The sequence below is a fragment of the Toxorhynchites rutilus genome, chromosome 3 (genome assembly GCF_029784135.1).
Source record: "Toxorhynchites rutilus septentrionalis strain SRP chromosome 3, ASM2978413v1, whole genome shotgun sequence".
NCBI classification, from domain to species: Eukaryota; Metazoa; Arthropoda; class Insecta; order Diptera; family Culicidae; genus Toxorhynchites; species Toxorhynchites rutilus.
This window is the reverse complement of record NC_073746.1, coordinates 17,288,369-17,314,791: the sequence shown is the minus strand read 5'-3', so window position 1 is coordinate 17,314,791 and position 26,423 is coordinate 17,288,369. Positions and strand designations below refer to the sequence as shown.

General features: G+C 37.2%; 1 protein-coding gene across 1 annotated transcript in view; it reads right to left on the bottom strand.

The window, feature by feature from the left end:
* LOC129777304 (ATP-binding cassette sub-family G member 1) overlaps window positions 1–26,423 on the bottom strand; it is a 150,516-nt gene that overhangs the window by 61,213 nt on the left and 62,880 nt on the right. Inside the window, exons 3-5 of the mRNA XM_055783523.1 lie at window positions 9,596–9,713; window positions 4,201–4,781; window positions 4,007–4,132 (exon numbers count right to left, since the gene is read on the bottom strand). Of these exons, the coding sequence (XP_055639498.1) occupies window positions 4,007–4,132; window positions 4,201–4,781; window positions 9,596–9,713 (825 nt within the window). The remainder of the gene's footprint in view (window positions 1–4,006; window positions 4,133–4,200; window positions 4,782–9,595; window positions 9,714–26,423) is intronic.

Sequence of the window (26,423 nt, the reverse complement as noted above, 5' to 3'; positions counted from 1 at the left end):
AGGCGATTTAGGGATATTCAATTTCGGCTATTGGAATCTAGTCCATTGGCTATTTGTCTGCATGTTTTATGGCCCTGTTTTTTATAAACTATATCGATATATATATTGATATATGTATTGCCCTATTGTCTTGCTATCAGTAGAAATCGAATCGCCTTTCATTGACGGTTATGAAATTGAGAATTAGGATTGAACACCCCTCCTAGAATATGTTAACAGTCGTTCAAATTGATGATTTGCCCAACATATCTGATTGAATAAACTAAATTTCACGAGAAATTCCTTAGATACCATGCGTACAGAACTACGGCCGAATGGCTATCGAGAGAGTAAATTCTGTTTTTATTTGTATTTTGACATGCGACAGCTCTACTGAAGTACAGGGTGACTTAAAAGTCATCAAATTCTTCAAACATAAGGTGACTATCAATACGGCATCTATAGTCAAGTAGTATAACTAACAAAGAAGCAAGTCACCGCTTTGCCCCCTATGACCAATTTGCCCCCACTACCCCTGAACTTCCATTACATCAGGTGACATGGTATTTCTTGTCTTGACGATCATAGTGCGCTGACTTGCAACACGCTTGGATGGTCAAAACACTCTGACAAACAATCTAGGATCGAAGAGTGAGGAATTTGTTTTGTCGGTTTATATTTTGTTGCACGTCGTTTGGAGGTAATGTTGCAATGGTCGTCATAGTAGCCCAAATGTATGCAGTGACTGTGACAAATTGCAGCTCTGCCTACAATATCATTCTCAAAGGCCCTCGGATCTATTGGAAAAATTTGAGCCATTTAGAAATACAAGAACCAGATATTTTAGTATGCCACATTTCAGCACATCTAATTATCACAATGCGACTATTTTGTGGAACCAACTTCCCGTAGCTATTAAAAATATTCAATCTCGAAGAAGGTTCCATCTTGAGTGACTTGGTTGGCTTAATGGAAGAAATTAGTTATCTTGGAATTATGTATACCTTAGTAATAGAATGAACTTGATAGTTTAAGTTAGCTTCTTTTTCGCACAAACATGCAATCGATAGTAGAAATTGAAAAGGAAAGGAAAAGTCCCTAATCTAGAAGTATTTTTCAACGAAATAAATAAATAAAAAGACGGGTGGGTAATGTCGGGGACATAACCGGAGTGACGTAGGACTATGCAAAGGGGACAGCTTTTGTTAAATATATATTTTAAATATATTGTTATATTTTCTTCTCCTACGTGAATACCTACCTATCTACATTAAAAATGGATTAGTTTACTGTTTACTCTTCATGAATATGTTGATGGTTCTGAAAAGAACCTTTGGTGTTGTGTTTTTGTTATCACTCGATATTCCCATCTTGTTCGGTTAAACCTTCCTGTTTAGCTATTGCGTTTGCCACTCGCCACAGCTTTCACAGTTGGAAAATTTGTTCCCATCCAGCTTGTGACATATTTTACAGTAAATTACATTCAATGGCACGTCGTACCACCACTCAGTATCGGATTGGAGGTAATTTTAACCTGTAATTGAACATTTGCGATGATAGTGGTACAGTGTCGACTTTCAATGTGGGGTCATAATTTGGACCCCGAACTCTATGTTTACAAAAATGTCCAACTAAATATGTCGCATTACTGGTCCGACCAATTAGCTAAATGTCGAGATAAGTGTAAATTACTGTACTTTCAATCTAGAAGCAATTTAAGAATTGGTGAAAATCAATAAGCTCAGAACAACTGCTAAATTCACATACTCATCATATCCTGGCAAACAAATTATGAAAAAATCAATTTGTGTTATATTATTATTTTGGATATTGTTTTAGAAAGCATTGAACTGTATTTCCTAAACTCTTTTTTGGAAGGTTTAATGGCCCTGAAAAGCGCCTTGTTTCATGGAATGGTTCCAATTTAGTAAACTTAGTACTCGTAGTTTTGAAAAAAACCATTTCGAACGCCCTCGATGCCGCCTTGTTCTGGATTTGCCACCAAAGCAGTTTGTATAAAGAACAAACTTTTTTCTTCTGCTACCTGATGCCGTTTTGTGATTGCGTTTGCCACTCGCCACTCGCTGCAACTGCCTGTTGTCTTGATGTCCACCGAACCGAATGTGTTCTGTTCCGAATGCGGGTTGTCTTATCGTCGCCAGCAGCTTTACCAGCTAACTCGATCACTTCGGCGGCCGAAACTATATAACGCCGGCTAGGTGGACGGGTGCACTGGTACTAACGCGCTCGGCCTAGCTACCCTTGCGGGGAACTCCAGATCAACACGGTTCGAGCCGGATTTTGCTTTTCCCTTCACTTTTCCTCCTTTACCATGTCCAGACATGGCTGCTTGGGTTGGTTTGTTGATGTGTTGTGATGCAAACCGATGTGGTGTACGGTTTGAATGAGAATGATCGATACGGCAGCGGAGCGGGGATTTTTAAGCTGACTGGCTGGCTCGAGAATTACGCATGTGTGAGACTGCGACCAATGTTTCGTTCATTTTTTTCTTTTTCCTTTCCAATCGTGGTTCATTCTATTTCGCTGCTGCTCTGGTTGCCCGTTTTGGTCGGTCGGATTTGAGGAGCACAAAATGGACCAATCAAAAATGGGCACATAGTGCATTTTGACAATGCTTGATATTTCACAATTATTCAATTATTTATCTCAAGAAAAATGAAATGTTATTCATTATGATAGATGCGTAGATATATTTCCTATCAATTGATGCAAAAACCTTTGCGATCTATTGAGAAATGCTCGAGTTATAAGCGTTCTAAATCTTGCATTTTTTCCTACTTGTTCAGTGCCTAGATTTCCATTTCACCCCCTATATCGTCCGGTTAGACGTAGTCCTACGTCAATAAATAAAGAGGGGAAGAGTTTGAGAATTGGTGACGATCAATGTATTATGTATCGGGTAAACATGCGAAAAGCGGACAATAAATTTTGCACCAGTTTTGCGTTATTCTTCTTTTGCTGAATATTTTCCCTTCACAACACACAAAATGTTCGACGACAACGTCAATTTTGTTTGGCTAGCCGTGTCTTGTATCACCCGCATATTAATCATAAGCTAGATGAAATTTCAAGCAGGTACGATTATTTATAAATTTTGATGATTTCAATAATTTGTTGTTGTTGTTTCAGTTGTTCCAGTTGATTCATATGCAACTTCAAACGAATGATCACTAAACCAACGAAAGTCCTACGTCCACTTTGCGGTTATACCACAGATATAACCCTCCCTTAGTGTTTTTTGGTTTAGTTTAAAAGTTTAAAAAAAAAGATATAATGTTCAATTCAAGAATCGTAATATCGAGCTACTGTTGATCGGAAGTGAACTGCTATTGATAAATATGTTTTTTTTCTGATTGTTCCCGGGCAATTTACCGACATGTTTAACATGTCCGTGTTAATTGTCGAATCAACAGGTGCCGCCATGAATTATTAACGACAATTTCTCGGTTCTTTCCTTCTGATCACCTTCAACTTCACAGGTCAAAGGGAACCGCCGCAACTTGTGGCGAAACGCTTCCTGCTGCGACTACACCGCTACAGATGCATTTTGCATTACTCAAAAAAAAAAAAGAAAAAGAAATTTTGTCGTTTCTTTTCAAACCTGACTCCGATTTATCATTCCAAACCGTGGCATCGCGAAGGGCTATTTCACCATTGGTATTCCGGTGGTGCGCGCGAGGTACACACTTTGTGCGGCAAAGTTCAACGTATCGGCCGAAGGACTGAAATTAATAGCTGCTTCATACCGCCACTCCGGGTACGGTACATACGATTCGTTCAATTTTCCTTTTTTGCTCAATGGACACAAGCCGGCCCCAGCGGTGCAGAAACGAAGTTAGTCTTCAACACCGCATTACAAATTGCCTGACCAACGTAACTGACACGTATGTACTTAGACAGGTACCGAGAAAAGCAAATCGCGCATTTGTTTCGCAAATTAACTCGCTCACTACTGTTGACAAGCTAGGTTGGGAGTCATGATAGGAATGTGTTCATCGAAACTTACCATTATTCTCAAAAACTGCGTCGTCCAGCTTGATGCACTCACTGCTCATCTCGTAGTACTTCTTCAGGGCTGCCCTCACGATCTTCGCCACATCAGCGCCGTATTCGCCGACGGCGATTTCCATCACTGTTAGAAAACGAAATTCACTTAATCTCGCAAAACCCCCATTCGGAACACACAGTCAAAACACTCACTGAAATCCGCCGGGTTGTGATAGCTTGGGCAGTTATATCCAAGGTTCGACAGGAAGGGCAGCATCTCCCGCACTGGACCCTGGTAGAAACAGTGTCCCTGCGTAACCGTGTACAGCTTGTCGAACATTTCGAACAGCAGCGCACTGGGCGTGTGAATGGTACACACAATCGTCCTTCCATCCTGGGCCAGCCGTTTTAGCAGCGAGATACACTGGGTGCAAGAGGAACTATCCAGTCCTGTGGTCGGTTCGTCCAGGAACAGAATCGGCGGGTTGCTGATCATCTCCAGCGCGATCGCCAACCGCTTCTTCTGTCCCCCGGAAAGGTCCCCCGTGGGGGTGTATCCCTTCTGCTCGAGACCCAGCATAAACAAGATTTTCTCGATCAGTTTTTGCTTCTCCTCGTGGCTTATGCTGAAGCCAAGCTTCAGGTGGGTGGCGCAACTCATAGCCTCGTTAACGGTGAGCCAGGGACGCAACGCGTCGTGCTGCTGGATGTAGCAGGATAGCTTCTTGAAGCTTTGGGAGTTCTGCGAGCGGTTTTTGCCGTTCACCTGGACGAGCCCACTGACGCCCGTTGAGCTGCAGAAAAAGGGGACGAGATATTAGTTTTTGTCATTATTAGATAAAACGTAGATATTGGTTTAGAAAATATCAACATTGCATGAATACAACGAATGAATAAATAATAAATGTATCTAGGGCTTGCCAACGATCCGAAAACCGATTCGAATCATGCCGAATCCAACCCGAAACAAGTCGGTCCGGATCGAAGAAAGTCGAACTAAAACAAAACGAAGTAAATTCGCGTTGACGGCATTGTGCTTCGTGTGTTCGTGACGGCTTCGTGCACACGATGGGGCGTCTATATTACATAACGAGCCGAATATGCAGCCTTGTGCAGGTCGATCGGCATCATTCGTCATAATGTGGACGCGCCATTAGAGAACACAAACTAATCAAAATTATTAACGCAGAGAATATCATTCCGAAGAATGTATAAAATATGGATTCGTGATTTTAACCGTTAATGGAATTGATAAGCCTCAGTGCGTATTGAGTAACATTGAGTAACAGGGCTCGGCATAGTCATATTCAACTGAGGATGGTCAGGGGAAGAAATTCCCCTTCGTATTCAATTGGAAATGATTTTTGGCTTCTCCCAGCAGTTTCTCCGTCAACAGGACTCAACAGTCAGTTGTCTACGACTCGACTATCTCATTTCATTCTTCCCCGTCAAATGGACTTCATTGCTTTTTGAAGTGACTCCCCTCAAAATGAATTCGTTTCTCTCTCATGTATCACGTATGCATGTATCGAGGTTTGAGTTCAACGTGGTTTGACATATATTCCAGGTGAGGCAGATTTTTCGTATCGTACACGAAAATTACTCACACGTATAAAATAGCGTGCAGTGTTGTGTTCAGAACCACTGACAAATTTGTGAATTTTGTTGAAATAAACCCGTTTTTCTGTATGTTTTTTTTTCACAAAATTGAACTAAAATTTTGTTTAGAATTCCTGTCGAAGTAGTCCTAGTCGAAGCCAAGCTACTGAGAGAAGAGTCGATTTTTTCTTTCATCTTCGAAGATTTCGGACCCTGGTATGGAGTTTTGAAGCTTCGAAGCCTATTGTACCTCTTGATGTGGTTGGTAAATAACTGGACTAAGCGTACATCGGTACTTCGCGTACCTGCAGGCATAAAATAGACACCATTCGTGGTCCTTAGCTTCCTGTCCAGTAACTCCTATCCCTACCTCCCCGTGGTGCCGGCTGGGGTACGAGTAACCATAGTGAAGATCGGGTAACCAACCCCGGTGGGATCTTGGTCGTATGCTGACAGGGAAGGGGGCTTATCCGAGCGTCTGTTCACCATGGAGGTGCGGCTCAAAACAGCGTCTGATCCTCATATTAGGGGCGGCTGATCACTGTCTTCGTGCCAGCGGGGACTCTAAAAAGAGCTGTGCACGACGGTCCTCCGGCGAGACAGGGGGTTGGTGCAGGCCCTGCAAGCCAACCGTAAAAATAAAACGCACAGGAAAATTCACAAAGAAATTCGAGACAGTACAATCGGACTAGACCCACGCAAAGAACACGGACTAGAGATTGGAAACTCGGAACATGGAACTGCAAGTCTCTCAATTTTCTTGCGAATACCCGAATTCTTTCGGAAATATTGAGAGCCCGCAATTTCAACATCGTAGCGCTGCAGGAGGTGTCCTGGAAAGGTTCGATGGTGCGATCGTTCCATGGTGAGTATACTATTTGAGGGGCTTAGAATGCAAGGAGTGTAAGTGACTTGATCGATTTCTCTTCATCAACTTTTTATTCAGTCAATAACTCAACTGCAAAAACGTTCCAATTTAAGTTTGCTATATAATCCGATAGATGAGGTTCTGACCTATCGTCCACATTGTCAAATACAGCTAGGAATGTATTTGCAGCTAAGTTATGACCAAAAGAGAGAGTCGATGTAGAGAAATCGATCAAATCACTTACACCTCTTTTATTCTAAGCCCCTCATTTTATCAATACACGGGGTTTGCATATTTATGTTGGAATATCCATGTTTGATTTTGGCTTCCGATGTGCCACAAGAAACTAGATCAAACAAATCATCGGCTTTTTCCAAGGCCACTCAAAGTAATAAACTAGCTGATTGAATGAAATAAACAGCTTTGGACAGTCTTTTAGAATGAAGCGAAGTATTCGAAAACTAAATTTACCGTTTTCGATAGATATTTGTACTTCTAGTTCTATTCAACAGCCGTTAGACTTGAACGAACATGCCTCAGGGAGTTTTGACTAAAGCGAACAAAATCTCGAGATTTGTTATGATTGGTACGACCAGGGTAACCATATCTACAGAATAATCTGTATTTATACAGATTTTTCAGACTTTTTGAAACCAAGAATCTGTAATTACAGATTGCAGATTTTTAGGGTTTTCATACAGATTTACAGATTTTTCAAAACAAAGATTCAATATTAGTTATGGCTTGACCTCAATAATATTTTTTCCCACCTCAACAATTTTATTGGTATAACATTCGGATAAGTCTGAATGAGAGTCATTTTGGCATTCATATGTAGCGTGAAGAACTGCTTTCTCATGTCTAATCAGGCGAAAAGATGCAAATGTGTCGTCGGCTAGCTTTACAATAGTGAATAATTCTTTTTATCTTTTTCATACTAAATCACAGTGAATGCGTATTTCTACGTGGATACCATCAAAATCGTCAAATTCATAATAATTATGCCAGGCAATGATACTAAAGCTAAGATAATGCTTCAAAATAGAACTTAAAAGGGCCTGGCTTGGTGAGGAAGTAAAAAGTGTCCCAAAACCAAATCACCAGCTCTATGATAAATATTGTATAGGGTACCAAATAAGAAATTTACACAGGACGGACTCGATTATATAAAGTATCCGATTTCTATATAATCGAACCCTGTATATAATCGAGTCAAGAAAAATATTTTTTTAAATTATTTTTTTTATTTTTTATGTTTTTTGAATATAAAAGATGAACATCTTTCTCACATGAAAACAAAAATAAAATATCCAGAATCTCTCAGGAGATGATAGACAATCATATTTGATGAAAAAAAAAACCTTCTTCACATATGGTCGAATTTCAACAATGATAGAGTTGTTGAACTTTTTTTATTAATCCGGGAACTTTATGTATTAAACTGACTCTACTTCAAAAAGTACGCCACGTAGGACAATTCTGTTGCCTCGATTAGAAAGTGAGAAAATTTGGTATTGTGAAACATCTAAATTAGAGAATTTAAATGACATCTTGAAAGTGAAAAACTCGAAAAATAATGCTTTTGAAGGTGTTAGTATTGATTTTAACGCAACAATTCATAATAAACTTGTTTGCTACTATCAACCAAATTAAAGCCATTAATCCGCTGTACAATTTGTTCTTTGACACTAAACTTCTATCTTCCTTGATTTCGCTGCATTATCGTTATAAATAATTCCTGATGAAAATTCAATCAACATTTTGAAAAATCACTTTTTTTACTCCGCTTATAATAGCCAAATAAAATTCACCTCAACGCTTGAATATTAAATTTTTTCTTGAAACAAGTCAGATTAGATAAATATTTTAAAAAAAGACGGATGGGTAATGTCGTGGACATAACCGGAGAGACGTGGGACCTTCCCACTTCCTTCCTCCGCTTTTGATTTGGCGGAAATATCTTAATGCTGAATGGACACCATCGCTGCTGCCGGTAACTGGTTGCTAGCTCGGTGAGAACAAAAATACCCCCTACTTGCATGTATATTTGCTATTTGAAAAGAGGATTCCCACAGGTACATTGATTTTGAAGTCTGTGTTGGGGAAATCGTGAATCGGGCCAATCAAAACTTGGCAGTTAGGGCGTTTAGATAACGCTTGACATTTTACAGTTATTCAACTGTTTATCTCATGCAAAATAACATTTTATTAATTGTGATAGACTCGTAGAAATATTTCCTATCAATTGATGCAAACATCTTTTCCGATCTATCAAGAAATGTTCGAGTTATAAGCATTCGGAATCTTTCATTTTTTCCTGCATGTTCTGTGCTCAGGTTTTCATTTCACCCCCATATACTCCGGTTAGACGTAGTCCCACGTCAAAAATTCAAACTGTATGTAATCGAGTCCAAAATTGTATATAATCGAATCATATATAATAGAGTCTGTATATAATCGAGTCCGACCTGTATAATATTTTCCATAGAGCTGGTGTTTTGGTTTGGGACTTTTTACTTCCTTACCCAACCAGGCCCTTTAATACAGATTTCAATACAGATTTTCTGAGAAAAAACTAAGAAAAAAAGATTTTTTGAGACCAAAAACACAGATTTTATTATGGCAACCCTGGATACGACAACGGATCGGTATCGCGTGGCTTGTTCCAAGGGTGAGAAGAAGAGAATCTGAATGAGTATAAAAACGCGAAAGCAACGAAGGAAGTGATCAGGATCTCGAAAAGTATCAGGAGCGTAGGAAAAGGTTAGGATAGACGTAATAAAAGTGAAATCATAATGAAATATTAATGATCTCAATATAAATAGTTTTTTTTTATAGCGTATCAGTCTATTTATAATGAAATGATAAAAAGTGATAGGTGGTGCTCAATTAAAAAAGTGTTGCCAATTAAATCGTCCATTGGAAATAAACATGCACTAAAACACACTGTTAATAACTGACCAGCATAAATTAAAAGCACACAATGGAACGCAACATTAAATGCACCATTATCATTTTTTGATTGGCTAGAACGCGATAATTTTACCACTGCTGTGATTGCTAACGCTTCGATCATTTGATTTAAGCAGTATAAGAAACAAAAGTAACTTGGTGCGCGATAAGCGCATACTGCATACTTACACGTAGCCGGCTAGAATGTTGAGCAACGTGCTTTTTCCCGCCCCCGAGGGGCCCATAATGGCTGTCAGTTCTCCAGAGCTGAATGATCCGTTTAAACCGTGAAGAATTTCTTTGCTTTCTGGAATAGAAAAAAAATAATAAAACCATGTGAATGAGAACAAAAGCATTAAGATGGGCATGAGTTGCTGTGTGATTCGCACACCTGTTACGCACGATTTGCTCCATTCATAATCAGCAAATAGTTCAGAGCAATTCGTATGTAAATGACGAATGGTTCACATGCGAAGCGTGAGGCGTTCAATTGCACAGCATCTTCACGTGACATCACGTGGGAATCTCTGTTAAAGAGATTAGCAGAGAATACATCGTTTAGCGGAAGGCAAATCCCGGCAACCTTCCGTTTGGGAGCAAACAAATTACTCTACGTTCGAGTAAATATTTTCGTATAATTCACATCGCTCAATGACAAATCGTGGAGCCGTATGCAAATGCGAGTGACGTTCGCTTTCATTGAATATCTATCTAACAGTTGTCGTAAGGCAACGCTTCGGTTTGTATCACGCGTGATAATATTTATCTTGAAAGTGAGGTTATAATTTAGCTATGCTCCCCGTTTGTATCATTGCTCAGAAACAGAGAGATTTACATAAATGTGAACTTGATACCGACTATCGTTCCATTATTGTCTCTAAACATAAAATACATTGAATTTACAATATCCATCGCTTAGACTGCAATCAACGACCAGCCAGATCCGCTGTAAACCGACAAGACCCCCAAGTGCAACAGCATTGCCGTGTAAGCCCTCTTCTCGATAGACCACACGATGATTGACACAGATTTACTGCAAAGGAGGGCAGCAGCGCGGTTGTCTGTTGCATGTAATATTATCTCACTCGCGGTACCACACAGGTGTCCCTCAAAACGTTTCACGCTCACCGAACAACCGATGGGTGTCTAGTTTTTCCGACAAGCTGAGCGGTATTAATTTGCGGCAGCACTAAGTACTCCCGAGCCCGAGCAAAGATCGTTGACATCCAATAAAGTGCCATTAACTCGCCATCGGACGCATCCGAGCAGCTGGAGGAACTATGGGATAAACAACTTATTACTTATTCAATGAAGCTTGCTCGACCGCGCGACCACAGAGCTCTTCAGAGGCGCGTGTGAATGTTTCTTTTTTTGTGCTGGGCGCGCGATCGGAACCTATGCGATAGCATCTTTGGGTTACAAAGGATCATGCAGCCACAGCAGCAGCAGCAGCAGCAGCAGTGGCATATCGATAGTACTTATTCATATCGTTTATTGAGAAATAGGCAATAAATAACCCATCCCCTTCGGCACCACCACTGCTGCTGGTTGGCTGGCTTATCGTCGTATAGATATCCATGGTCAAGGCCTGGCAACACACGTGCTCCAGCGAACCGAACGTGATTTATTCCGCAGGTTGATTCAATATTTGCGATCGTTAATCACGATTTGGGCTGATGGTATATATTGCACATGATTGGTGATGACTAGAGTATTAATAACATACATAGAAACGAAGAAACCCGCAGTATGTATGGTATCTTCTAAAAATTTGTACGCCGAATGACGCCTAATGTTATGGTCGACCCTTTGGGCATTGATCACTTTTAGGCATTCATCTACAAACTTTAGGCATTCATCTACAAACTTTAGGCATTCATCAACAAACCATGTAGATCTATTGTCAAAAATACCCACACAATAAGAGATGCTCAGAACATTGATGGGCAGTGTAGGATACAAAGAGGATAACTATCGATAACTATCTAATGTATCTAAAAATCCATTTGAATAAGATCTGAGGTGATGATTGCTATTGAAATGTTCAAATTACTGGAAAAAATACTGATGACTTTTATTGAAACATTCCCCAATGTTTGGGAACATAAGTTTTCCTCGATGTTACGAGGGTCACTATTTATATTTCGGGAATTGGCAACACTGATGTCATGTGAGTCCATCTGACGGTTCCATCGTAAAGTTTGACATTTTTGACGATATACGTACTCAGAACATTTTGTCATACGGACGCTATTTGTTTATTTTATATTTAGTTGAAAGTTTGGTCTCGGCAAAAAAATGGAACTGAATCATGAACATTTTCGTGCGATGATTTTTTACGACTTTCGACGTGGATTATCACAACAAGAGTGCATCAATCAACTTAATTTGACTTTTGGCGATGGAGCTCCATCAAAAACCACTGTGTATCGCTGGTATAGTGAATTCAATCGTGGTCGTAGTTCGCTGTCCGACGAGTTTCGTGAAGGTCGTCCAAAATCGACTGTAGTGCCAGAAAACATCGATGCTGTGCACGAAATGATTAAACAAGATCGTCATGTAACCTATTGTGAGATTGAGGCATCCCTAAGCATTAGTTCCACCAGCATATATGCGATTTTACATGAACACTTAGTTGTGGGAAAATTATGTTCACGTTGGATCCCACATAATTTGACAATCGCTCAAAAAAAAGGCTCGTGTCGATTGGAATAAATGCTTTGAAAATTGGTTTAAGCGCATGCAAAAGTGTATCGATCATCGTGGCGAGTACTTTGAAAAACAATAAAAATATATTCGCAGCTCAACTATTTGTTTTTGTTCCTATTCCCGAAATATAAATAGTGACCCTCGTACGGTCACTTCACATATTCTACTGCCTTCACGAAAGCTCTATTCAATGGATTTCGCGCCAACTCGTCTATGGGATTGGCATGACCCTCTCAGAACTTAATGAAACTTTCTGGGTGTGAAGACCTTACATAATTAAGCAACTTGGCATACTTGATTTTCCGAAAATTTATCTAGACAAACATATTTTTTTACTCGAAAATGGTGAGTCCTACAAAAAAGTGATTTATGGAAGAGTTTGAGGAAAATAAATAAAAATTCAGGAAAAAATATTTTTCAGAATCCTACATTGAAAAAAAAAACAATTTCAATAACAAATAGTCGATTTTCTCAAAATGGCCATCCTAGATTTTGATGAAATGGCAGATAAACTGTAGATAAATGTGTGCCCTACAATTCTTCCATATATCGCAACTTGTGCATTTTGAGGGCAAAAATGTTCTCCTAACAAAATCTTTTTCAAGATTTTTTCTCGAAAATTTTCAATTTATTTTTTTTGTATAGCTATAGAAAAAATCAATAACAGGTAGAAATGGATTCATGGTGACTCTTGGATGCTAAAGTACAGTTTCAGCTTGTTTTTGTAGTAAAATACAATATGTTTCAAAACTGAGAGCAACGACAGCTCTCAAACAATATCCATTGGCCAAAAATCTCTTGATCGGTCGGTCAGGTAACGAATAGTTGTTGTACATTGAGGTATCTATTAAGAGTCACTGTAGATGCAAATGGATTGATAACAAATGGATTGTACAGATACCTAACGGATGAATAAAATGGCTCTGCAGTTGTTTGAAAATTACTAGTCGTCACCGGCAGCAAATATAAAGTGACGGAAAATAAATAGCATTATTTTGTTTCTCCGTATTCATCAGAATTCAACAAAGAAAACATGAGTCAAGCCGTGATCTCCAGGATTTGCAAGGATTACAAATGCAGTGCTGGTATTAACTACCCCAAGTGTAACCGTAATAAACTACGTCGGTTAACAGTAATAGAGAAAATACGTTTACTGGGACTTACCCATCTGTTGGATGCTACAATGCGAGTTTGTGAATCTTGTTTGGTAGTGATTGGTACAATAGATGTGCTCCAAAGAAAAAAACGACGTATAGATGAGGATAACACTAACCAAAATATTGAAGATTCACATATAATTTGTACTGCAACATCCAAGGGTCACCATCAATCCTTTTCTACATGCTATTGTTTTTTTCTATAAATGTACACCCAAAAAAAATTTAAAATTTTTGAGAAAAAATCTTGAAAAAGTTTCTATTAGGAAAACTTTTTTGCCTCAAATATTCACAAGTTACAATGTATGGAAGAGTTGTAGGGCTAACATTTATCTACCATTTTTCTGCCTTTTCTTAAAAATTTAAAAATCTGAGATGACTATTTTAAGAAAAACGACTTTGAAATTTGAAATTTTGTTTTTGAAATCGAAAATTTTTTCAGTGTATTTTTCTGAAAATTCTATTATTTTCCTGAAACTATTGCATAGATCACTTACCATTTCCGGTTAAAAAATATATGAAAAAATTATCAAAAATATTTGGCCCTTTCTATATGTTAATCTAGATAAATTTTCGGAAAGCTAAGTATGTCAAGTTGCTTAATTACGTAAGGTCTTCACGCCCAGAAAGTTTCATTGAAAGCATGACTCCAAGAGGGTCATGCCAACATCTGGTCGAGTTGATGCGCAATCCGTCATTTCACATTATTTGTTCCATGCTTCTTTGTTGAATGAATTCAAAAGCATGGAAAATTGTGAAAAGGAAAGTTTTCCAGCAACGATACTCTCAAGAAATAATTACAAATCAAAAATCAAGAAATCATTAGAATTTGACATCGAGAAGCAACGTTCACAATGAAAAAGCGATGAAGAGATTTCGAAAAAAAAAGATGATTGTGAGATTTAGAGATTCAGAAAGAGAGAGAGAGAAATGAGAAGAAAAGAGAAAAAAACAGGAAGAGAGAGAGACAAAAATTACAAAAATTACAAAAATTACAAAAATTACAAAAATTACAAAAATTACAAAAATTATAAAAATTACAAAAATTACAAAAATTACAAAAATTACAAAAATTACAAAAATTACAAAAATTACAAAAATTACAAAAATTACAAAAATTACAAAAATTACAAAAATTACAAAAATTACAAAAATTACAAAAATTACAAAAATTACAAAAATTACAAAAATTACAAAAATTACAAAAATTACAAAAATTACAAAAATTACAAAAATTACAAAAATTACAAAAATTACAAAAATTACAAAAATTACAAAAATTACAAAAATTACAAAAATTACAAAATTTACAAAATTTACAAAAATTACAAAAATTACAAAAATTACAAAAATTACAAAAATTACAAAAATTACAAAAATTACAAAAATTACAAAAATTACAAAAATTACAAAAATTTCAAAAATTGCAAAAATTACAAAAATTACAAAAATTATAAAAATTATAAAAATTATAAAAATTACAAAAATTATAAAAATTACAAAAATTACAAAAATTACAAAAATTACAAAAATTACAAAAATTACAAAAATTACAAAAATTACAAAAATTACAAAAATTACAAAAATTACAAAAATTACAAAAATTACAAAAATTACAAAAATTACAAAAATTACAAAAATTACAAAAATTACAAAAATTACAAAAATTACAAAAATTACAAAAATTACAAAAATTACAAAAATTACAAAAATTACAAAAAATTACAAAAATTACAAAAATTACAAAAATTACAAAAATTACAAAAATTACAAAAATTACAAAAATTACAAAAATTACAAAAATTACAAAAATTACAAAAATTACAAAAATTACAAAAATTACAAAAATTACAAAAATTACAAAAATTACAAAAATTACAAAAATTACAAAAATTACAAAAATTACAAAAATTACAAAAATTACAAAAATTACAAAAATTACAAAAATTACAAAAATTACAAAAATTACAAAAATTACAAAAATTACAAAAATTACAAAAATTACAAAAATTACAAAAATTACAAAAATTACAAAAATTACAAAAATTACAAAAATTACAAAAATTACAAAAATTACAAAAATTACAAAAATTACAAAAATTACAAAAATTACAAAAATTACAAAAATTACAAAAATTACAAAAATTACAAAATTTACAAAATTTACAAAAATTACAAAAATTACAAAAATTACAAAAATTACAAAAATTACAAAAATTACAAAAATTACAAAAATTACAAAAATTACAAAAATTACAAAAATTGCAAAAATTACAAAAATTACAAAAATTACAAAAATTACAAAAATTACAAAAATTACAAAAATTACAAAAATTACAAAAATTACAAAAATTACAAAAATTACAAAAATTACAAAAATTACAAAAATTACAAAAATTACAAAAATTACAAAAATTACAAAAATTATCAACAAAAATCACAAAAGTTTCGAAACAATTCAAAAAATTTAAAAAATTCGAAAAATAAAAAAATCTAAAAGTTCAAAAATTTCAAAGAATTTATAATTTATAATTAAAAAATTTATCAAAAAAATTATTTCAATCAAAAGTTTAAAGAAATAAAAAAAAATCAAAAAAGAAAAATAAAAGAAAAACCAAAAGATTAAAAAAAACAAGAAATTCGAAAAAAAATTAAAATTCAAAGAAATTGAAAAATTCCAAAAAATTGAAAAAAATAATCAGCTCAAAAAATTCAAACAAATCAAAAAATTCGAGATATTTACAAAAATCAAAAAAAATTAAAAAATTCGAGAAATTTAAAAAATTCCGCACATATGTATAACAAATTTAAAGAACTTCAAAACATAATTCCAGAAAAATCCAAGCATTAAATAGAACAAAAATTCAAAAAAATTGAAATTTCCAAAAATTTAATCAATTCAAAAAATTTAAATAATTCCAAAAATACAAAAAATTAAACAATTCGAAAAAATAAAAAAAAATCCAAAACATTCAAAAAATTCAAAAAGGAAAACAAATAAATCAGAAATTCAAAAATAATTTAAAAATTTTAAAAAATCATGAAAATTCAAAAATCCATAAACACTGCAAAATTCAAAAATTCAAAAAAAAAATTTAATGTGCTCAAAAAATTTAAAATAATCAACAAATTTAAAAAATTCAAGAGATTAAAAAAAATCAAAAATTAAAAAATTTATGAAGTTGAAAAAATTCCGCATATATGTAAACAAATTTAAAGAACTCCAAAACATAATTCCAGAAAAATCCAAGCATTAAATAGAACAAAAATTCCAATGAAATTGAATTTCCAAAAATTCAATCAATTCAAAAAAATTTAAACATTCCAAAAATTACAAAAATTTTAGAAATTTTAAAAATTCGAAAAAAATTAAAAAATTCAAAAAAATTAAGAATTCTAAATTTCAAAAAATTCTAAAAACTCAAAAAGAAAAATAAATAAATCAGGAAATTGAAAAATATTTAATATTTTTTTTTTAAATTCAAAAAAATTCAAAAAAAAATTCAAAAAATTATCACAATTCTGAAAAATATCAGAAATACTGAAAAATAATCCATTTTTTCTAAATTAAAAAAAAACAAAAATTTAAACAAGAATTATAATTTTCAAACAAATTAGGAAAATTTCAAAAATTCTTTTCATACAAATTTAGAAAAATTTAAAAAAAAACCAAAAAAATTAAAAAATCAAAATTTCAAAAAAGAAAAACAAATAAATCAAAAATTTGAAAAATGTTCCAAAAAAATTTAAAAAAAAATGAAAATAAAAAATTCCACAAACTCTACAGATTAAAAAAAATCCAATTTAAAAAAAATCTACAGATTCCACAAAATTCTGAAAGAAAAATAAAAAAATTCAACACATATGTACAAATTTAGAGAACCCCAAAACATAATTCCAGAAAAATCCAAAAATTAAATAGAACAAAAATTCCAATGAAATATAAATTTCCAAAAATTTAATCAATTCAAAAAATTTAAAAAATTCCAAAAATTACAAAAATTCAAAAAAATCAAAAAAAAAATCAAAAACTTCAACGAATATGCAATGCCAATTTCCTCAGACACCTTGGTTCTGAAGTCTGTGTTGGGGGTAGAGATGGGTACGAACGAACTAGTTCGACGAAAAGAGTGAACGAACGTTCGTTCTTTTTCAAAGAACGGTAGTTCTCCCCACGAACTGATTGCGAGCGAACGGTTTGTGAACGAACTGATTCCGAAAGAACGGTGAACTGTTTGAGAGTGAACTGATGGAGAGTGAACTGATGGAGAGTGAACTGCTTGTGAACGAACTGATTCAGAACGAACTGTTTGCGAGTGAACTGTATGGGAAAGAACTGATTGAGAGTGAACTGTTTGGGAACGAACTGTTTGAGAACGAAGTGTTTGCGGGCGAACTGTTTGCGAACGAACTAGTGCAGCTGAACTGATTTGCGCTGGACGGAATGGACAAATATAACGAGAACGTTTGTAAGGAAAATAAAACGATATTGTCATGATGAGCAAAATGCATCTAATGCAGGGTTTATTTTGTTAATGTATACTCAATTTTGTGTTAAAAATAAAATTAGATTTTCGTAGTTTTAAAAGCAAAACTATATGTTTTCAATTACATGTAGAAAAAAGCTGGGGGAAGCTGGGGCAATTCATTAGGTAAACATAAAATCTTATAGCGAGGGCAAAGTTTTTTCGTTGCTTTCAATTCTTTGTTTGGCCTATTGCGTATACGTGTTATTGTGATTGTTTGTATGAGTGAAAATCGCTGCTGATTTTATCCCCTGAATGAACATTATGAAATATGATCTTACATGGAACCTGTGTGTTGTCCAAAAAGAGAATATGAAAAATTGCATTTTGTCGATCGATAAACATTTTTTCACATACAGTTTGCGACTTTTAAAGAAGAAGCAGCTTATCTTTCCCCACTAAATCCACTATGCAATCCAACGATATCAATTAATAGCTGTCTATTGATGTTGAGTTCCAGCTAACATTCTATGTTGTTCTTAATAGTGCTGAACGAAAGAGCGAAAGAACGGTTCAAAAGAACTGATGAACGGTAATTGAGTGAACCGTTCATCAAAGTGAACTGTTTTGCCCATTTCTAGTTGGGGGAAACACATTTCAGTCGGAAGAAAAATACCCCCGAATTTCATGTATTTGCAATGCCACTTTCTCCACGCTCCACGGATTTTAAGTCTGTGTTAGGGAAACACATTTCAGTCGGAACAAAAATACCCCCGACTTCCATGTATTTACAATGCCGATTTCTCTAACGCTGCTTGGTTTTGAAGTCTGTGTTAGGGAACATATTTCGGTGCGAACAAAAGTCCCTATACTTTCATGTGTTTGCCATGCCGATTTCCCCAAGGCTGCTTGGTTTAGATGGCTGTGTTGGGGAAACCGTAAATCGGGCCAATCAAAACGAGGTAGCTAGGGTGTTTAGATAACGCTTAACATTTTACAGTTATTCAATTGTTTATGTACTGAAAAATAACATTTTATTAATTGCGATAGAAGCGTAGAAATATTCCCTATCAATTGATGCAAACATCTTTCCGATCCAATAAGAAATTTCAAGTTATAAGCATTCGGAATCTTTCATTTTTTCCTGCATGTTCTATGTTTAGGTTTTCTTTTTACCCCCCCATATACTCCGGTTAGACGTAGTCCCACTACAAATTCAAAAAAATTCTTTGAACATTTTGAAAATTTCAAAGATTCCAAAAATTCAATATGTGGATGACGTTGTTATGTGACACAGCCTTCCAACCCAGCCGGTCTTGGTTTATTTCTGCTTTGCATGGTTAGAATTTTTTTTATAATTCCAAGCTGATATTCAATCCGAGAGAATGAGAGGTCTGCTCCATACATACAAACATTTGAAAACTCTTAGCTTTCATTTGTGCATTTTACTCACACATTTTAGCACACAAAAAAACATTTTTCTCTCAAAGCTCGATCCTGTGGATGTCAACAATCTCCTGTGAGTTTGCGATCCGGCTTGTCTTATCCGCTGTTAGTGATTTTACATATATTTGAGAGCAGCCCCAGCCCAGGAGGCTGAAAGTATCAAAACTAAAGAATTAAAAAAATATTTACATATACAATATTGATTTATTGAATACTAGCTGACCCGGCAAACTTCGTCCCGCCCAAAATTTGGCTCCATTGACTTGATTCCTTCTCCAGTTATGCAGAGGTTTGCGTTTCAAACCACCATAGAAACGCCCTAAAACCTCCATTGCTCCCTAAAACCTGCATATGCCTAATTTGGCTCAATTTGCTTGATTAGTTCTCGAGTTATGTAACACCCCTCTCCACCACTTCCTCCTTTAGAGAGGTGGGATGAGTGTCGAACCACCATAGAAATATTTCGTGTTCTCTAAAATCTTCACATGCCAAATTTGGTTCCATTTGCTTGATCAGTTTTTGAGTTTTGCAGACATTTGTGTTTCATTTTTTGTATAGCAGAACTCCCCCCCCCTCCCCCAACTGGAGAGGGGGAGGAGTCTCAAACTATCATAAAAACATTCCCCGGCCCAAAAACCCCTACATACAAATTTCCACGTCGATCGGTTCAGTAAATTCCGAGTCCATAAGTCATTTTTTTAACCAGAGCGTTGAAGCGTACTGAACTGCGATTTCCACACCAAGCCAAATGGTGAACGAGAGTAACTTCTCGACTGCATATTGATTGTTCATCGATAAATCGAACGAATACATCACTAGTTGTGAAAAATACAAATATCATAGAGTACCAAGTGTACAAATTTTAATGCAATTTATTCTCCAAAAACATGTTGAATCCCGAAGAATGTTCTGAAATAGGTTTATTCGGATTATACTCCATTGCTATTCGCACAGTTCCCTATCCATCGAATAATTTGGGGTCGTATCCCAACAATATGAAAATCCTTCCCTTTTCCGCAAACCCCTCCATTGACTCATATTTCACATTTTTAAATTTTGTTTTCGTTTCAGATTCGTGACCTGTAAAATGAAACAGGCAACTTTTGAATGGAACCAAGGCTAATGTGTAAGCCGCATGGTACCTAATAACTTTTCCATTGAAACTTGATTATATTTGATTCTCCCTCATTTCCTCCATATTTAATATCCATACACCTGGCATTTCTCACGAAAAATGAACTACAAACAAATCTTCGAACTAATGTGTCTACTGGTGTTTCCTCAACGTAGAATCGTTATTAATTTCCATTTCGCCGGTACACTGCCTTATTGTGAGGCATGATTCCACAAAAACCATAGTATTTAACCTCTCACATCCGAAACTAATCTGTTCCATTATTATCGCAGAGTTGCAGTTATATAAAGCGAATAGCGGATGCCTTTGAGCTGCCTACAATCAGTTCGATCCAGAACAGGTTTTTGAGCTTGGATCGCCGAAGTTTGCACATTTCGTAGGATTGTCATAAAACAGACAATCCTCCAAATATTCATTAAAAATATACTTCTCAATTTATCAATTAATATTTTGTCAGTGTATATGGTCTGAACATATAATACAATTTCAATCTGCTTTCTAAAGTTTAAATATTAATGTTGTTTTTTGTTCCGATTAGGTAAACAAACGTTTCATTATAGACCACGAAAAAAAACCAAAGCATCGAAGACTCGACCTGTCGGCTTGGCTCTCTCTCACATTATTATTACCAACATCCGTTCCATTTCAGCATTCGAAAGCGGCGAAACTGGTGGAGAGAACCACCGCCGTCGTGGTGCCCTGAAGAACCGCCGAAGTGCATTCGAAACCAGAAAACTGCCAACGATCACCTTGAACTAGGTTTGGTGCATTCAGGTGGTGGCAGGCAGAAGGCTACTGACGGTGGTGAAAAGGGAGGCACATGGCGTGTGTGAGCTACTGAATTCTTCGAAATCCTAGGTCGGGACACGGGCAGAGGAAAAGCGTGAGAACCGTGCACGATCGGGCTGAGATTAGCGCAAGCACCACCCTTCGGAAACGTGAGTTTGGCTGTTGTTTACCTTTTTGTATCGATGACCTCGAAAGTCAATTTATGGTAGAATGGGTAATTATGAGCCACCGATGGAGGCGCAACGCCGGGGTATGAACCAGTTAGCCTCGTCTAACTCAAGCTCGATCCAACTTCTTAATCATACATGCACCTAGAGAGAGAACACATACGAGTCGACCGTGGGCAGGTAATCAGTTGTGTCTTGGTAGAATATCCAAGCGGAGGGCTTTGAAGAGGGGGGGGGGAGGTGGGATAATTGAGCGTACATTGATACGAGATTTAGCGAAACTACTGTTATGGCACACTTTTATCCGGTCGACATTCGCTGTGGCAATTAGAGATTTGCTATAATCGCTGCAGTGTTGTGCAATGATACGAGCCGATGAATGGTGCAAAACATAGCTTAACAGTTACGACCTGGAGAGGACTGCTCCAAGTGACTCGATTTTGTTCTGTAAGAATTATCGCGAGATTGATGCGAGATCGCGACCATTACCCGATCTTGGTTGGGTCTGATTCTTTTTTTCTCGAAGCTATGCCGTTTTGCAACGGTTTGTGTTCAAAACAAAATACACGAGCACATGTGTAAGGTTACTATTAATAACCGTTCGGATGCATTCGATACAATATATAATTGCTAAAATGGCAAGGTCGCCTCAGTGTGCACTTTAGCGTTGAAGCTAAATTTAGGTAGGTAAATTGCACAGACCAATTAACGGCATGTGTTCGATGAATTTTTTCCACCTCTGGACGCATCGTTCGGCATGAATTACAACGGAAAAAAAATTTGACAACATATGGAAAGAAGCCTCCTCGAATGACCTATCGAAATTTGCCATTCTCCACGCTGCAAATTATTCAGCTGGACCTCGCCGCGAGCGGGATCGAATGCTTCACATCGATGAGGCAACAGTTATTTTTCTCAAACACCTCTTGCAACCATTCGATCTTAACTGGAAAAAAGACTTTCTCTTGCAGGCTTAGCTATTTGGACGAGAAAAACTCGTTCTTGCCTAGCGATGCACTATTACGACACATCGGTCCCAAGCGGAGAGTGGGAAAAATGTTTATTTGCCTACAATCAGTGAAACCGGCCGCAAATCGTTACGAGATCCTTGCCATGGTGGCCGTTTGGTTGTTTACTAACAGGCGAATGGTTCACCTAGATCAGTGGAATGAAACTTTCCATTGACTGTCGAGGAACAAGGTTTCATAATTTTAGTCAGACAGAATCAACAACAACAACAAACTGATAGTGCAGCAGACGAGGAAGCTTCTGCTTCGAGCTTTCCCATCAACGATCGATGGTTATCTAATTATCATCGCGAGTTAGCTTGCGAACATGTGTTCGACTGATGTCCACCCAAGTTTGCAGCTGGAGGAACAGATCGTTTGAAACTTCCTGTTTACAATGAGTGTCGTTGCCCATTTTCGCAGGATGATGATTGCTTCCGGCATCACTTCGAGGGATAATGTTTATCTGTTGAATTTCACTTTGATGGCGGCCGATAAAGGATATATGGCTGTATTTGGACTAGACATAGCCCTCGATGAGCTTTTTCGATGCTTAAATTAGCTCATTGTCTGGCGATAATTAAAGAACATACGTTCCCACGATGATGAATAACGAATGACTATTTAAAAGTTTTCAACTACATATTGAGTGAAATATCGATTTTATTTTCAGGAAAATGAAATAGAATTCATAATAATTTTAAAAAATTATAGAAGTACAGCCAGCTCTAGAATTCCTTTCCACTTTCCACTTTCCACCTGATGAACACAATCGTGGCTATGTTCCATACCAGGAGAGATTTAATATGTGTAACTCTAAAAAGTTTGTGAAAATTCGAAATATGTGACATTTTTTTTAAATGAACTTAGAATTAGAATTAGTATTAGTTTACAAGCTATCGCATTTTATTTTTTTTTTCTTCATTTTTTTTTATTTTTTTGCTTTTTTTTCGTCACTAATCACAATTACCCTTCAAGATTGTCTTTAAATCTAACGAATGTAAAAACAAACATAGTGACTAACTTAGACAGATCTTTTAACACAGAGTAATTCAAAATGAAATCGACAAATGGCAAAATATGAGTATTTTTGATTCGAATGAAAATTTGTATTCCGTTTGGGTTGGAGGAAATATGAATTTTCTACAACAATTGGACATTTTTTGACTCAAATGTAACATTTGGAAAGTGATCGATACGCCCTTTCCAAAAGTTACGCTTGAGTCAAAAAATCTCCAATTGTTGTAGAAAATTCATATTTCCTCCAACCCAAACGGAATACAACATACAAATACAAACTAAGTAAGAGAAATCTTGATAATTTATATCACAAAAACTATGAGTCGTACCGAAATAGTGTCTTTAAAAAGAGTTATAGAGTATTGATGTTAAAACGTGAAAAAATATACACTGAGGAAACAAATTAGTACTCTTTTTTTTATTTACAAAAATAAACTTTAATTTGCAATATCTAAAATATATATATTTTTATATATTTTTATGTATTTGGAAAAGTTGTTGAAAATTGTAAGTAAATTCATAAAATGTTATTTATTTATGGCAGACTTATCTCACTTCTTAACTAGGCGAACCTAGCCAGAATTTTCACCTGCCCCCGGGCTTCTGAATGCCAAAGGGGGACTAGGCTCTGCGGAATGCACGTATCTGCATGCTCGTGCTGTTTTAGTCCTGACCGAGGAATTGTCGGACAATCGCGCAGGTGCTAAGGATGACCGACTTTTGGATGCCGGCCAATTCCTTCTCGATGTTCAACACCTTTAGCGCTTCCAGAAGTGTCTTCGGGATAATTCCAGTTCCAGAGAGAACGACTGGAACAATTCTTGGGACCTCCCTTAGCCCCCACAGTTCCTTGAGCTCCACGGCCAATGGTCGGTACTTGCAGATTTTGCGACCGTGGGTCTCCTCCAGATTCTGGTTCAGTGGAATAGCGACATCGATGATGGTGACTTTGCGGTCGCTCTTGTCGTAAACCATTATATCTGGGCGGTTGTGGTGGATCGAGAGGTCGGTCAGAACAGTGCGATCCCAGTACAGCTTGAAACGGTCATTTTCCAGGACAGGTGCAGGCAGGTACCGGTAGTTTGGTACGTTGTCTTCCAGTAGAGCACATTGGAGCGCCAGTTGTCGATGAACAATACGGGCCACGTTGTTGTGGCGCTCGGTGTAGGCTGCGTTGGCCAAAACGGGACAGCCTCCCATAATGTGCTCTATGTTTTCACCTGGTTGATGGCACATCCGGCAAATGTCATCAACGTCTTGATGCCAGACGTACCGCCTGCAGTTTCTCGTCGGCATTATCCTGTCCTGGATGGCTATCATGTCGGCTTCTACTACTGAAGAGAGTTCACCACGCGTTAGCCACAGATTAGATGCGGCCTTGTCGACGTGTGGCCGGTCCAGTTGATGGGGGTGGGCACCATGCACTGCCTTCTGCTTCCAAGCTGCAATCTTCTCCTCCACTGTCTGCAGATTGCAGTTGAGTTGGTACTCCGCTTGCGCCAAGTGCAGAGCGCTGTATCCTCTGTCGGCGGCGCAGACAGCCCGGTATAGCGCGTTTTGGTTGGCGCGTTCTGCGAAGTACTCGCGCAGTTGTCGTACCTGGGCAACACACAGTGCAGAAATGTCGACGATTCCAAGTCCCCCTTCTTTGCGTGGTAGTGAAACTCTCTCCAGTGCCGATTGAGGATGGTGCATTCCGGCCTCTTTGAATGCTTTCCTCATCCTCCTCTCAAGGTCCTCTAGGTTAGTTTTGCTCCATTTGACTACACCAAAACTGAAGGTCAGCAGGGGAACCGCGAATGTGTTGATCGCGCGTACCTTGTTCCCCGCGTTGAGGAAAGTCCTCAGGACACAGTTCACTCGACTCAAGAACTTGTCTCGCAGCTCCGTCTTGATGTCGGAGTGGCGAATCCCGGTGAGCTGTCGGAATCCAAGATATTTATAGGATTCGCCACGAACCATGTCTCTTATAAACTCGCCGTCATAGACCTCGTAGCCTCCGGATTCGGTAAGTTGTCCTTTCAGCAGGTGGACACAGCGACACTTGTCGAGGCCGAACTCCATACAGATGTCCCTGCTTATGTCTTCGACAACCCGGATAGCTACACCTAGACGCTGACGTGAATCAGCGTAGACCTTGAGATCGTCCATGTAAAAGGTATGGGTCACTTCTTCGTGGGCGCCGTCGCCATACCTTATTTTATAGCCATGACCGTTTCTATTGAGCGTCCTACTGAGGGGGTTCAGTGCCAGACAAAACCAAAGCGGGCTGAAAGAGTCGCCTTGGAATATCCCCCTCTTTATCTGCAGCGTTCTAGACTGCAACACATTTTCCCCATCACTGAGGTGCAGAGACGTACTCCACTGCCTCATCGCATGCTGCAGGAACCTAACGACGACGGGATCAATTTTGTAGAGCTCCAATACCCGGACGAGAAACGAGTGAGGTATGGAGTCATAAGCCTTCCTGTAATCGATGTAGGCCATACTTAGGTTCCGCTGGTTATATACCGCCTGGCCGACTATGGCTGCGTCGATGATGGCCTGGTCTTTGCAGCCATGCGTATTTTTCCTGCATCCTTTCTGCTCTTCTGCGATGATGTGATGCTGTTCGCAGTGAGCAGAAACTTTGGCGGTAATTATGCTGCTCAGTATTTTGTACAGACTCGATAGGCACGTTATCGGTCTGTACTTTGATGGGTTCAATGTGTTGCTGTCTTTCGGGAGGAGGAAGGTGACGCCACGGGTGGCGAATTCAGGAAGGTTGTGTGGGTCACGTAGCACCTTGTTGAAGCACTCAGCTATCTTTGGATGTGCGACGGTCAGCTTCTTGTGCCAAAAGTTCTGGACACCATCGGGGCCCGGTGCTGCCCAGTTCCTCAGGTACCGCGAGGCTTCGCGGACATCGTTCTCTCCGACGATGATAGCTGGCATCTCTCCAATTTCACCACAACTCTCCTCCTCCCGTCTTAACCACATTTGCCCGTCGCGATGTTCTACTGGGGTCTCCCAAATACCAGCCCAGAAGTTCGTCACATCGCTAATATCTGGCAAACCTTCGCGGTAGTCGGGCTTCTCGTCGCTAATGTGGTCGTAGAACGCTTTTTCGTTATCTCTGAAC